Genomic DNA, 15,000 nt, shown 5'->3' with positions numbered 1-15,000 from the left:
CATGAGGAACAGAGGAACATACATGAGGAACACAGGAACACATGAGGAACAGAGGAACATACATGAGGAACACATGAGGAACACAGGAACACATGAGGAACAGAGGAACATACATGAGGAACACAGGAACACATGAGGAACAGAGGAACATACATGAGGAACACAGGAACACATGAGGAACAGAGGAACATACATGAGGAACACACAAGGAACAGAGGAACATACATGAGGAACACACAAGGAACAGAGGAACATACATGAGGAACACACGAGGAATCAAACATGAACTTCTCAACCAATCCCAGTTCAAACCAGTAAGGAGACATTGGGTGAATATCAGTCTATAGCTCGACTGTACAAAACAAGACTTCCAGTTTCAGAAGAAGGTGAATTATTGATATTATATAATATATATATATATAATATATATATATAATATATATATATCAATTATTATTATGATTGGCATCAATCTGACAAAAAGGTATTCAACACATTTTACTAAATAAAATCAATTTAATTGCAGAAAAGTTAAAGTAGGAGCTACTTGTGACGAGCTGTCACTGTCCATCGGTGCATAAACATATAGTAGTTATATATTAGTTATATATTTAGCTATAAACAGTTATATAGTAGTTGTATTGTTATATACAGTTATATATTAGTTATATCTTAGTTATAGTAGTTATATACAGTTATATAGTAGTTATATACAGTTATATAGTAGTTATATCGTAGTTATAGTAGTTATATCGTAGTTATAGTAGTTATATCGTAGTTATAGTAGTTGTATACAGTTATATAGTAGTTATATACAGTTGTATATGAGCATCACTCACAGGGTGACGATGTCTGCGTTGGCAGCCTGGACGGCGATGCTCAGGGGGTCGTGACCCCGCTCATCCACCTCCGTCTGGGACGCCCCCCTCTTCAGGAACAGACACACTTGACTGCACACAACGAGCATTATGGTAGAAGAGCTATCGGTGCAGTTCAACAATTCAGTCTTTCTTAATAATCTGGTCAGATTTCATTGGAGACTTAAACTGTTTTAAAAGCTTCATTCATGAGGCTGTGGAACAATATTTGGTCAGACAAGACTTTACAAGAACGGAAGCCAATCAGAGCTTTTACAAGTCAGGACTGTCTTCCTTTATGCTCCATCATATTTTATACAGGCCAAGAAAGGTCACAGATTATGGGCTGTGAGTTACTCTGAGTTCACACAGTCACCCCCCCCCCCCCCCCTCACCCCGTGTGGCCCAGGTCGGTGGCGTGGTGCAGAGGGCCCCGGCCCCTCATGTCCCTCTGGTTCACATCGGCTCCGTTCTGCAGCAGGAACTCACAAGCGATGAGAGAACCCTGGTGGAGGAGAGGGGGTATGACTATTAACTATGGTATTAAACAATACTTTAAGCTCAGGGTTATGACTCTATTAACTATCTTTAATGGTTTAATGGTTGTAGATATCTATGGCTGTGTTTATGCTTGTATAAAATCTGTATCCTTCAGCGGGTTATCCATTTTTAATTTTTAAACCAGACAGTCTTCATAATAATAAAACAATAAACATGGCAATGAAATCAAATAAAAGGTTAATCAGTCCAAGTCTTTACAAGCCGTTCCCTTCCAGCTAAGTCTCTCACCCCGACCACGGCTTGGATGAGTGGCGTCTTGCCCTCCTCGCTCGCAGCGTGCACGTCGGCACCGTGCGCCAGCGCCTCAGCCATGAGTGGCAGGTTGTGGAGGCGGGATGACCGGTGGAGGAGCGCCCCGGGGTGGAGCTCCCGTGGGTCTTCTGGGTCTGAAGACACCTCCTGCTCGATCTCCACCTCACCACTGGAGGACTCCTCTGACTCCTCCTCTGATGGTTGGTCAGGCAGCAGGATGACGGACAGAGAAGGAGGCGGGAGTTAGCTTCAAGTGTTGGTATTACTACACAATCACAAGTAAAGGTAAGAGATAATAACAAGGACACACGCAGACCTTCTTCTGTGACGCTGCCCACCACCGAGCCGAAGACCAGGATGTCGGTGCTGCCGTCGGTGCTTCCTCCCAGGCCGCTGTCGCTGCTGAGACCTGCAGGGCCAAGCGGCGCCAACCACGGACAAGTTAATCATTACACGGCACACGGCGCACAACGCCATCACTGGGAGGACCGCACAACCCACAGAGACATGAACCTTCTGAGTGTGTGAGGAACTCTCTCCTGCATCTTCCTGACAATGTACAACAGTCTGTGTAGTGGACTTAAGACTTACTGCGAGGACCAGAGCCCGTGTCAAAGTAGGAAAATAGTGAGTCCAGCTCATCTGGACAGAACAGCGAGTCCCGGCGAAACTTTGCTGCAGCAGCTGTGACGAGACAAAGACAACAAGTTCAGCTTGTGTGTGTAGACTCTGAGTACTCGTAGCTCTTCGTGAGGAGCTCATTCTGACCTGCTGAGCGGTTTGCAGGTGAAGCGCTTCCCGGCTCGTAGCGGTGGTATTTCCTTCGGGCCTTGTTGGGAGCCCGAACGGAGCTGTTGTGTCGCCGGCACTTCTTCACCGTCCAGGGCCGGGACTTCCTTTCCCCCTCTACCAAAGCCTCGCTCCCACTCATCTTCTTCAGGAAGCGCTTCTCCACATACTTTGACTTGATCCAAGCCTCCTTCTCCTGTCTGCAGAGAGATGGTCACAAACTGACGATGTTAAATAAGACATGACGTATGCAGATAACTCAGTTGAGTCTGGGTTGAGTCACACGGTAACAATAAGACAGATGTCACATGACACCATAGAGACACCTTTGCTAACCTAACTGACTTTAGAGTGGGTGAAGGTGTCTAACAATGGGATATACAGAATGATGCTCTTCTCCAAATGGAGTAAAGCCTCACCTTGAACTGGACGGTCCTGGTTTCTTCACTCCGCGCTCCTCACAGGATCCCTCATAGATATGGTTGATCACAGTGTTCCCCAATTCACACATCAGCTGAACATCAGGAGGGCAACGATGGAAGAAAGACAGAAACAAGTAGTTTACATGGTTTTGCAAAGCACGAAGGAACGACAAATGCAACTCTGGTGGTGGAAACAAGCACAGAACAGAGAGGAGATGTCTGCTGCAGGATGTCTGCTGCATGATCCATGCTGCAGGATGCATGATGTCTGCTGCATGATCCATGCTGCAGGATGTCTGCTGCAGGATGCATGATGCATGATGTCTGCTGCATGATCCATGCTGCAGGATGTCTGCTGCAGGATGCATGCTGCAGTATGTCTGCTGCAGGATGCATGATGTCTGCTGCAGGATGCATGATGTCTGCTGCAGGATGCATGATGTCTGCTGCAGGATGCATGATGCAGTATGTCTGCTGCAGGATGCATGATGCATGATGTCTGCTGCAGGATGCATGATGTCTGCTGCATGATGCATGATGCATGATGTCTGCTGCAGGATGCATGTGTTGGGGAGACGCACCTTCAGTAACTCTGGCTCCCACGAGTCTAACGTCAGTGAACGCACTTTAGAGCAATGGACTCCTAAACTCCTGGAAGAAACAAGAAGAAAAAGAGATTTTATATTATAATATATATATTATATATATTCATAAAGTGTAAGGAGAGTATTTAACCACCAGACTTTAGCACACTTGTACTCTTGCCCCCTTTAGCACAACGAGTCTCTAGAGCTTCTCTAATTACTCAAACATGATTCACATGTTTTAACTACATCTAGTGGATATCTTAATAACTGCTGTGTTTCTATTCACTAGAGCTTTAACCATGGAGACACTGTTATTAAGATGTGATGCTTTAATGCAGAAGCATTGGAAAGATGGTGGCTCAACACATAGCTATAGCCTTCACAGTGACACAACCAGATCTTCTGTGTGTCTGTCCGCCCTTTAAAAACACACTTCCTTGTATTGTGCACTCACCTGTGAATCCCCGAGCACTCGATGCACAGCAGGACTCCCAGGTTGATGGAGGCCCAGCACGGAGCCGCCTGTCCACAGTCACAGCACAGCTCGTTGCCCGGCAGGCTCTGGACCCTCTGGAGGAGGCTCTCCAGGCCTCCCCGGACCCCCCTATCCGCCCTCTCTCTGGGCTCGCTGGCCGAGTCAATGCTGCTGGTGGAGGGCGAGGCCGTCCGGTCCAAACGCTGCAGACAGGTGGACGAGTCAGAGTCAGAGATTCTGCTGCCAGCTGGGAGCCATGTGTGATGAAAAGAAACCCTATTGTGACTGCTCCTGCATGTGTACGCCGTCATGCACGCGTTCGTACCTCAATGTAATAATTGTCGGCGATGTCTTTGTAAGCAGAGGCGATGCTCGCCTGGACCGCCTGGATCCAGGCCTGCCGCAGCTTCTCTGACTCCGCCTGCAGCATACAGCTCCTGCAGGTGTGGAGAGGCCCGTTATGTAACACCTGCACACAGCTGTTTAATGCTAGGAAGCCAAATCCAAATGATATCGTCAATACTGTAACAAGATAACAGACTCACTTGGTGGGGGAAACCACCTCAAAACAGAACCTCCTCTCATTGTCTTCACACGGTTTGACGGAGCACAGCCTCAGGTCCTCCACCACCACGGTCAGAGAGTCCTGTCATTGGCAGAGAGGAGCGTCACACACACTCTCTCCTCCCCTTTGACCTTCAACAACCCTTTAAGGTTATCCTCCTTTTACATCTTCCATTCTTCTCCTCTAATGTGCAAACTAATAATAACGTCACCAATAAGTCAAAACTGTCAAACACTTGTCAATAGTTTACTCTTAGTGGTGAATTAGTTTAATTTAAACTGTACCTTGAGTTTCTTTTGGTAGACCAGCTGGCTGTTCTGTATAGAAAACCACCGCCTTGAGGAGAGAGGAGTGTTCTCAGGTCATATTCACATCACATCGAGGAGCCCATAGAAGTTAAGAGAGGACACGTAACATCTGGGCCTTCAGGACATTGCAATGCTTTCTGAACTAAATGATCTTTTTATTGTTATTTCAACCTGTTAATTGTTTTCCATTAACTTTGATCAGAAGGTATTTTGAAGTGATTCATTAGACCGTGTACCTGTTCCAGGTCTTGAAGGCGTTGCTGGCCCTCTTGAAGAGGTAGCCCTCCATGACCACACCATTGGGGGCATCCACATTGAATTCCAACTTGTGGTCATCATAAGAAAAGTCCTGGAGGACACATAGATGGACAAGATGCATATTAGGGTATTGATTCATTTATTCAGCAGGATTTCATTTGAAATGAAAGACATAAAAAGCAATGCGCTGCAAAGATTAACGTTTAAAGGTCAAAAGGTCTGAACCCGTGACTGATTCTGTGCATGGAGAGTTCCTGGTTCTGTTCTCACTCCTCATCCGGTGCACAATGCCGGGCTGGAAGGTGACCCTGTGGAGCAGGAGGTGGAGGTCCACCTCATCGGAACATGGAGGAGCTTCTTATCAGCAACACACACCAGAGCTGCTGGAGCAATCCTTCGTTCCTTTGTTACGCAACCTTTCTTTCTGACATGTGTCAACAAATGTAGACGCCATCCGTTTAATAGTTCACCCTTAAAGAGCTGGTCCATTCTGCACTCTACCTGTGCTTGTACCTGTACCTGTGCTCAGCACAGGTACAGGTACAAGCAACTGCTTATGGAACAGTCTCCCTGACCACCTGAGGGCAACACAGACCCTGGACTCTTTTAAGACTGGCCTAAAAACCTTTTTATTCAGGAAGGCGTTTTTGACTTTGAGTTGAGTTTTATGACCCGTCAACTATTCCTTTTTTATTATAGTTGATTTTAACTTTGTACTGGCTCTGTGGCACTCTGAGATTCTTGAATGAAGAGTAAGATAAGATAAGATAAGATAAGATAAGATAATCCTTTATTAGTCCCTCAGTGGGGAAATTACAGGATTACAGCAGCATTACTCACAGTAATAAGTAAAACAACTAAATAACAGAAATAAGATAAGAGTAAAAAACAAGAAGAATATTATATATACAGACGGAAGAGTGCCTTACAAATAGAATGCATTATTATTATTATTATTAAACCGATGTACAAGTACAGGTCCAAGAAACATGTGTACAAGTACACGTACAGGTCCAAGAAACACATGTACAAGTACACGTACAGGTCCAAGAAACATGTGTACAAGTACACGTACAGGTCCAAGAAACACGTGTACAAGTACACGTACAGGTCCAAGAAACACGTGTACAAGTACACGTACAGGTCCAAGAAACACGTGTACAAGTACAGGTACAGGTCCAAGAAACACGTGTACAAGTACACGTACAGGTCCAAGAAACACGTGTACAAGTACACGTACAGGTCCAAGAAACACGTGTACAAGTACAGGTACAGTTACAGGTTCAAGAAACACGTGTACAAGTACACGTACAGGTTCAAGAAACACGTGTACAAGTACACGTACAGGTTCAAGAAACACGTGTACAAGTACACGTACAGGTCCAAGAAACATGTGTACAAGTACACGTACAGGTCCAAGAAACACGTGTACAAGTACACGTACAGGTCCAAGAAACACGTGTACAAGTACAGTTACAGGTCCAAGAAACACGTGTACAAGTACAGTTACAGGTCCAAGAAACACGTGTACAAGTACACGTACAGGTCCAAGAAACATGTGTACAAGTACAGGTACAGGTCCAAGAAACATGTGTACAAGTACACGTACAGGTCCAAGAAACATGTGTACAAGTACACGTACAGGTCCAAGAAACACGTGTACAAGTACAGTTACAGGTCCAAGAAACACGTGTACAAGTACACGTACAGGTCCAAGAAACATGTGTACAAGTACACGTACAGGTCCAAGAAACATGTGTACAAGTACACGTACAGGTCCAAGAAACACGTGTACAAGTACACGTACAGGTCCAAGAAACACATGTACAAGTACACGTACAGGTCCAAGAAACACGTGTACAAGTACACGTACAGGTCCAAGAAACACGTGTACAAGTACACGTACAGGTCCAAGAAACACGTGTACAAGTACACGTACAGGTCCAAGAAACACGTGTACAAGTACACGTACAGGTCCAAGAAACACGTGTACAAGTACACGTACAGGTCCAAGAAACATGTATACAAGTACAGGTCCAAGAAACATGTGTACAAGTACACGTACAGGTCCAAGAAACACGTGTACAAGTACACGTACAGGTCCAAGAAACACGTGTACAAGTACACGTACAGGTCCAAGAAACATGTGTACAAGTACAGGTACAGGTCCAAGAAACATGTGTACAAGTACACGTACAGGTCCAAGAAACACGTGTACAAGTACACGTACAGGTCCAAGAAACACGTGTACAAGTACAGGTACAGGTCCAAGAAACATGTGTACAAGTACACGTACAGGTCCAAGAAACACGTGTACAAGTACACGTACAGGTCCAAGAAACACGTGTACAAGTACACGTACAGGTCCAAGAAACATGTATACAAGTACAGGTACAGGTCCAAGAAACATGTGTACAAGTACACGTACAGGTCCAAGAAACACGTGTACAAGTACACGTACAGGTCCAAGAAACACGTGTACAAGTACACGTACAGGTCCAAGAAACACGTGTACAAGTACACGTACAGGTCCAAGAAACATGTGTACAAGTACACGTACAGGTCCAAGAAACACGTGTACAAGTACAGGTACAGGTCCAAGAAACATGTGTACAAGTACACGTACAGGTCCAAGAAACACGTGTACAAGTACACGTACAGGTCCAAGAAACACGTTTAAAGTCAGACGCTATTGTGAAGGCGGCCTTTCGTGTTGTATATCGATCAGCTGACCAGCATTACATGAGGTCGGGGGAGAAGGAGCAGATGTGTTACTAGGAAGGACTTAAACGTTTATAAATAAGTTTATATAAATTATATCACGTTGACAAATCCTCAGCGTCACATTTTACATTTTCACATTAAGCAAATTGGACCAGAACAAAATAGCAGGAGGACATTTGGGAAAGAGGCCCAGTAGAAGAGTGAGGGTGTGTGTGTGTGTGTGTGTGTGTGTGTGTGTGTGTGTGTGTGTGTGTGTGTGTGTGTGTGTGTGTGTGTGTGTGTGTTTGCCTCCATGGAAGAAATGCACATAAACAAAAAAGCGAGAGACAGAAACACGCAGGTAGAAGTGAGTGAGATGAGTTTCAGGCCGTTTGTGGTCAGAAGCTCTTGAAGGACACAAAGTGAAACTCCAGAAGAATGTCGACACGCGTCAAAATAAAGAGTATGTGTGCCCCCCCCCCCCCACACACACACACAGCAGCAAACAGGCCCTGACATGTTCCAAAGTGGAAGAAATCGCTTTCGACTTTCAACATTTTTCCTCCCGTCTGTAACATCTGAACATATAATCTTCTGCAAAAGAATCCACCATTACAGTGAAGCCTGCTGTGACGTCCCACAATGCAACCCTGGCTACTCAAACCTCTGATTCTGACACGATTGTCCCATTTGCATGTTTTGCACTGCAGCACGGGGCATTAATGTGCAGGTTGTGGATGAATATGAACTCACCTGCATCAGAGTCTGGAGGAAGAATCAGGTGAGAACCAGGTGGGAAAAGATAAAAGAGAACAAGTGTTATAGAAGAGCAGAACCATTATATCAGGAATAGTAACAACAACAAGGCCTTGAGGAAATAATTCTTCATCTCACTCTTTAGCTGAAGCACCTGAGACATGAAGCAAGTTCATGTTGTTTAAGCACAGCAACATAAAACCAGAAAGTCAGGTAGCACCTCATGCTAACCCATCTCATGTTTACCCACCTCATGCTAACCCCACCTCATGCTAACCCACCTCATGCTAACCCACCTCATGTTTACCCACCTCATGCTAACCCACCTCATGTTTACCCACCTCATGTTTACCCACCTCATGCTAACCCACCTCATGTTTACCCACCTCATGCTAACCCACCTCATGCTAACCCACCTCATGTTAACCCACCTCATGTTTACCCACCTCATGCTAACCCACCTCTTGTTTACCCACCTCATGTTAACCCACCTCATGTTTACCCACCTCATGCTAACCCCTCTTGTTTACCCACCTCATGTTTACCCACCTCATGTTTACCCACCTCATGCTAACCCACCTCTTGTTTACCCACCTCATGTTTACCCACCTCATGCTAACCCACCTCTTGTTTACCCACCTCATGTTAACCCACCTCATGCTAACCCACCTCATGTTTACCCACCTCATGCTAACCCACCTCATGTTTACCCACCTCATGCTAACCCACCTCATGTTTACCCACCTCATGCTAACCCACCTCATGCTAACCCACCTCATGTTTACCCACCTCATGTTAACCCACCTCATGCTAACCCACCTCATGTTTACCCACCTCATGCTAACCCACCTCATGCTAACCCACCTCATGTTTACCCACCTCATGTTAACCCACCTCATGCTAACCCACCTCATGTTTACCCACCTCATGTTAACCCACCTCATGCTAACCCACCTCATGTTTACCCACCTCATGCTAACCCACCTCATGTTTACCCACCTCATGCTAACCCACCTCATGTTTACCCACCTCATGTTTACCCACCTCATGCTAACCCACCTCTTGTTTACCCACCTCATGTTTACCCACCTCATGCTAACCCACCTCATGTTTACCCACCTCATGTTTACCCACCTCATGCTAATCCACCTCATGTTTACCCACCTCATGCTAACCCACCTCATGTTTACCCACCTCATGCTAACCCACCTCATGTTTACCCACCTCATGTTTACCCACCTCATGCTAACCCACCTCATGTTTACCCACCTCATGCTAACCCACCTCATGTTTACCCACCTCATGTTTACCCACCTCACGCTAACGCACCTCATGCTAACCCACCTCATGTTTACCCACCTCATGCTAACCCACCTCATGCTAACCCACTTTAAATTATTCTCTGTGCATAAAAAAGAGTAAAAGGAAAGTGACTGATTCTCTGTTCACAGAAAGATATTAGTTTTGTTTTGACGAGGTATCTCCAAAAGGTATTTCCTAGAGATATTTCCTAGGGTGTGAAACCACATTTCACAGACCTTCTTCAACTGAATTCTGAGAACTTATCACCTGCAATATGTTGAGCATCCAGTTGAGCAAGCTTTGAGGAAACAGATCTAATTCCCAGTAAGCATAAAGTAAACCCCTGGGACTCCTCCCCTTTCTCAGAATTACACATGGCTAAACTAAAGTGCTCTATATGTAAATAATGGAGAATCTGCACCTGAATAAAGAATGCAGTGGCTGTGAAAAGAATAATAAGTGAATGTAAGCATTAATCTCAGAGTGAGGAGTGAGTTGCTGTCTCACTCTCTGCTGGATGACGGCGTGCTGGTGCTCCAGCTCTCTCTTCTCTACGGCCGAGTCGATGACCAGCTGGTCCAGCTGCAGAGACAGAACTCACACAGTTAGAGAGCGTTGGAAATGTCCCTGAAAGTGTGTGTGTTGTTTACCAAAAGCGCTGCTGCTCATAAGGAGCACTGGTTCTGCATATGCATTAGACTGGTTTCAGTGGTTCATGTCGGTGTACCTGTGCAGCCAGTCTCTTCATGTACGGGTCGATCTCATCCAAGATGTGAAAGCCTTGTTGGAACAGAGTGCACTGGGCGCGCATGAAGGACAGCATCTGGAGGAGGCACAAGGAGACTAGGACTTATCCTCATGATGAGATGTCACACATGAGAGGATAGACATCTGGACTACTCACTGCATCCAGGATCTCAAACTTCTTCTTGGCCTGAAGCACATTAATCTGAAACAAGACAGATGTAGCGTCAGGTGATTCAGTCCCTTTTTAAAACTAACAAAGCGCTTCCTTTGTGTCCGTCTGGGCTCAGCAGGGTGTCAGCGCCACCTACTGGACAGCACCATTAACACACTCTGGAGTGTGTGTATGTGTGTGTGCGTGCGTGTGCGTGAGTGTGTGTGTGTGCGTGCGAGTGTGTGTGTGTGCGCATGTGTGCGTGCGTGTGTGAGTGAGTGAGTCTGCGTGCGTGTGTGCATGTGTGTGTGTGTGCGTGCGTGTGCGTGCGTGTGTGCGTGGGTGTGCGTGTGTGCGTGCGTGTGTGAGTGAGTCTGCGTGCGTGTGTGCATGTGTGTGTGTGTGCGTGCGTGTGCGTGCGTGTGTGCGTGGGTGTGCGTGTGTGCGTGCGTGTGTGAGTGAGTGAGTCTGCGTGCGCGTGTGTGTGCGTGTGCGTGCGTGTGTGTGTGTGTGCGTGTGTGTGCGTGCGTGTGTGAGTGAGTGAGTCTGCGTGCGTGTGTGCATGTGTGTGTGTGTTCGTGTGTGCGTGCGTGTGCGTGCATGTGTGCGTGGGTGAGTCTGCGTGCGCGTGTGTGTGCGTGTGCGTGCGTGTGTGTGTGTGTGCGTGTGTGTGCGTGCGTGTGTGAGTCTGCGTGCGCGTGTGTGTGTGTGCGTGTATGTGCGTGTGTGTGTGAGTCTGCGTGCGCGTGCGCGTGTGTGTGTGTGCGTGTGTGTGTGTGCGTGCGTGTGTGTGTGTGTGCGTGCGTGTGTGTGCGTGCGTGTGTATGTGCGTGTGTGTGTGAGTCTGCGTGCGCGTGCACGTGTGCGTGTGTGTGTGTGCGTGCGTGCGTGCGTGTGTGCGTGTGCGTGCGTGTGTGTGTGTGTGTGCGTGTGCGTGCGTGTGCGTGTCACCTGCAGAACGTAGTCCAGAGCCAGGTGCCTGAAGGCTTTGCGGCTGAGGACCAGGGCCTGCGTGGCCTCCTCCGCCTCGTGCACCTTGTTCCTGGGTGCCTGGGCGTTCTTCACCTGGGCGAGCTCCATGTCCTCACGCACTCGGTCAAACTGCTTCTTGGTGTCCTTGAACTTACGCACATCCCTGAAACAGAGAGTGTAATTCATGTCTTTGCCAAAGCACCATGATGTCTTTACTTAATCAGTGATGAGATACTCACTCTTTAATGAAGGTGTGAAGCTGCTGCTTGATGGACCTTTGAGCCTGGTCGAACAATATCTGTGAGACAGATATATCATATTTATTATGTAATATTACAACAAGAGCTCCATGCTGTCAGAGTAACGGCTGACAACCTTTAGCTGCACCATCACGCCACAAGGTGGCGACATGAAGCCTTCCACATTATTGCTGCAGCAGCTTGAGCCTCAGGCAGAGGAGGGGAGAGGATGGACGTGCACACGCACACGCACACGCACGCACACACACACATTTTCTCCTCCTCCTCCTCCTCCTCCTCCTCCCTCTTATCTCACACTCCTGTCCTCTAGGATTTCTCTTCCATTTCTAGATTCATGACCACACTCCCAATATAATGAACACAGACTGGCTGACCATCCATCTTGATAACAATTCCATGGACAACGAGAATATCTCTGAACACACACACACGCACACACACACACACACACACACACAATCTAATCCAAGGCATACATAAACAATGTCTACAACAATTACTGTTGATGTGTGGATTAAACCTTCTACAGCACATTGAGAATTACAGGCTTAGAGAGCATGTGTGTGTGTGTGTGTGTGTGTGTGTGTGTGTGTGTGTGTGTGTGCGTGTGACTGATTTCTTGCTATAGATTCAGTACATTCGGGTCGACTGTGGCTCAGTGGTGAGCAGGGTCGTCCTTCAGAGGATCGGCGGTTCGATCCCCGGCTCCACTAGTCCATGTTAGCAAGCCCTTGAGCAAGACACTTAACCCCAAAATGTGTCCCGTAGCTGTTCTACATTGTGTGAATGTTAGTTACTCCTGATGGACAGGTGGAACCTTAGCTCCTCCCATCAGTGTGTGAATGTTAGTTACTCCTGATGTACAGGTGGAACCTTAGCTCCTCCCATCAGTGTGTGAATGTTAGTTACTCCTGATGGACAGGTGGAACCTTAGCTCCTCCCATCAGTGTGTGAATGTTAGTTACTCCTGATGGACAGGTGGAACCTTAGCTCCTCCCATCAGTGTGTGAATGTCAGTTACTCCTGATGGACAGGTGGAACCTTAGCTCCTCCCATCAGTGTGTGAATGTCAGTTACTCCTGATGGACAGGTGTAACCTTAGCTCCTCCCATCAGTGTGTGAATGTTAGTTACTCCTGATGGACAGGTGGAACCTTAGCTCCTCCCATCAGTGTGTGAATGTTAGTTACTCCTGATGAACAGGTGGAACCTTAGCTCCTCCCATCAGTATGAATAAACAAAAAGGGGAGGGGGGGGCATGAAGGTCAAATGCAATGTGTATAATGTCTTCAATACTCTAACCAACACGTCATTACCCAGAGAGCCTAGAAATACTCCACCCTCTCACATTAGAGTTGTAACATGAACCTCTGTGTGTGTGTGTGTGTGTGTGTGTGTGTGTGTGTGTGTGTGTGTGTGTGTGTGTGTGTGTGTGTGTGTATTGCAACACTGGACACAGGAGGGATTGGATGTCTGAAAGATGTTAACATGCCAAGAGGACCTGGGCGTGTCAGAACAACACTCTACCTCGACCTCTCATGTGTGTGTGTGTGTGTGTGTGTGTGTGTGTGTGTGTGTGTGTGTGTGTGTGTGTGTGTGTGTGTGTGCATTAAGCTGCCGCACACATCTGCTAACGCATGTGGTTTGAATGAGACACACGCATATGGACCAGCCTGTGTGGAGAGATTCACCGTCAGAGACAGAGGTCAGTTAGGTGTGTGTGTGTGTGTGTGTGTGTGTGTGTGTGTGTGTGTGTGTGTGTGTGTGTGTGTGTGTGTGTGTGTGTGCGTGTGTATTACCATGTGGTAGTTGACGATCTCCTGGAGGCTTTCTCCACACTTTTCAAGACATTCCTTCATTGACACACACACACACACATATAATGTAGTTACACAGCTTTCTACATAAACATAATACATAAGATTACATCTCTGAAGCATAATAATAAATGGTTATAGGCTGAAACATGTATGTGTCGTCTCCCTGACCCACCAAGGAGACGCTGAAATCTAGTCTGAGTGTTCCCCAGAAACAGAACCAGGTCTCAGATGCCTCCACGTGACCAGCAGCGTGAACACGTCCTGCACGCGTCACGCTGCTGGTCATATTCCCAGGAGGTAAATAAAGAAACATTCATGAACGCTCACCGAGACCATCTCTTCCTTCTTGCACTGCGTGGACAGATCCTTGATCCCGTTCACAAAGAGCTTGTTGGCGCTGACGTAGGCCCGGCCGGCCTCGATCATCCCGCTGCACAGCTTCACCAGCTGGGGGCATCGAACACACGGTCTAGTTAAACAGGTTCTCTACACACACACACACACACACACACACACGAGGAACAACATGTCCACCTTGTCCAGCTTGGCCTCGATCTCCACCACGTCCGTCTCCACGTCATCAACGCCGGCCCTGCAGAGAGAACACAGTTCATCAGAGCTTTCCTGGACACACACACACACACACACACACACACACACACACACTAAGGCATCACTCAGAGATTAGTGGCCACGGCCCAGCTACAGAATCAATGAATGACCTCATGCACAGGCTGGTGCTTCATATCCACCAGAGGAACAACAATAACAATCATGCATCAAAGAACTTCAATAGGTGAAGTATTATTTTATATGTTTTATTAAATCTACACTAAATATGAAGATAATCAGCTTGGTGTGTGTCAGGTAGCCTTACCACACACACACACACACACACACACACCCTGCATGTGTTGGAACACGTTGATCTTAGCCCCCATGCCGATGACCTCATCACTCTCCCCGTCCTCGTCTCCAGTCTGAAAACACCAGAACGACGAAGCACTAAGCAACCTGCTCTTCTTCTCTGTGGGGAGGGGCTTGATCTGGGTGGGGTGTGTGTGTGTGTGTGTGTGTGTATGTGTTTGTGTTTGTGTGTGTGTGTGTGTGTGTTCTGCACAGAAGGCTGATTCATATTGTTTCAGAGAGAGCTGTAAATCCTTTATTAAGACGAATACCTGTTCCTGTTGTTCAAAGATGTCAAACAGCTGTTGGA

The 15,000-nt window shown here is 47.0% G+C and overlaps 1 protein-coding gene across 3 annotated transcripts in view; it reads right to left on the bottom strand.

Annotated features, from left to right (window-relative positions):
* LOC117730889 (arf-GAP with coiled-coil, ANK repeat and PH domain-containing protein 3-like) overlaps positions 1–15,000 on the bottom strand; it is a 41,560-nt gene that overhangs the window by 7,140 nt on the left and 19,420 nt on the right. For 2 of the 3 annotated variants that reach the window (XM_034532945.1, XM_034532942.1), the window contains exons 2-23: positions 14,319–14,376; positions 14,112–14,231; positions 13,764–13,817; positions 11,945–12,003; positions 11,685–11,868; positions 10,740–10,784; positions 10,563–10,658; positions 10,343–10,417; positions 8,531–8,542; positions 5,053–5,165; positions 4,793–4,844; positions 4,489–4,589; positions 4,269–4,380; positions 3,923–4,146; positions 3,463–3,532; positions 2,879–2,973; positions 2,439–2,659; positions 2,262–2,354; positions 1,987–2,088; positions 1,647–1,864; positions 1,253–1,362; positions 840–950 (exon numbers count right to left, since the gene is read on the bottom strand). In XM_034532945.1, coding sequence (XP_034388836.1) covers positions 840–950; positions 1,253–1,362; positions 1,647–1,864; positions 1,987–2,088; positions 2,262–2,354; positions 2,439–2,659; positions 2,879–2,973; positions 3,463–3,532; positions 3,923–4,146; positions 4,269–4,380; positions 4,489–4,589; positions 4,793–4,844; positions 5,053–5,165; positions 8,531–8,542; positions 10,343–10,417; positions 10,563–10,658; positions 10,740–10,784; positions 11,685–11,868; positions 11,945–12,003; positions 13,764–13,817; positions 14,112–14,231; positions 14,319–14,376 — 2,325 coding nt within the window. The remainder of the gene's footprint in view (positions 1–839; positions 951–1,252; positions 1,363–1,646; positions 1,865–1,986; positions 2,089–2,261; positions 2,355–2,438; positions 2,660–2,878; positions 2,974–3,462; positions 3,533–3,922; positions 4,147–4,268; positions 4,381–4,488; positions 4,590–4,792; positions 4,845–5,052; positions 5,166–8,530; positions 8,543–10,342; positions 10,418–10,562; positions 10,659–10,739; positions 10,785–11,684; positions 11,869–11,944; positions 12,004–13,763; positions 13,818–14,111; positions 14,232–14,318; positions 14,377–15,000) is intronic. The other variant, XM_034532944.1, reaches the window with a different exon arrangement.

The sequence above is a fragment of the Cyclopterus lumpus genome, chromosome 5 (assembly GCF_009769545.1).
Source record: "Cyclopterus lumpus isolate fCycLum1 chromosome 5, fCycLum1.pri, whole genome shotgun sequence".
Taxonomy (NCBI): Eukaryota; Metazoa; Chordata; class Actinopteri; order Perciformes; family Cyclopteridae; genus Cyclopterus; species Cyclopterus lumpus.
This window is presented reverse-complemented; position numbering and strand designations above follow the sequence as displayed.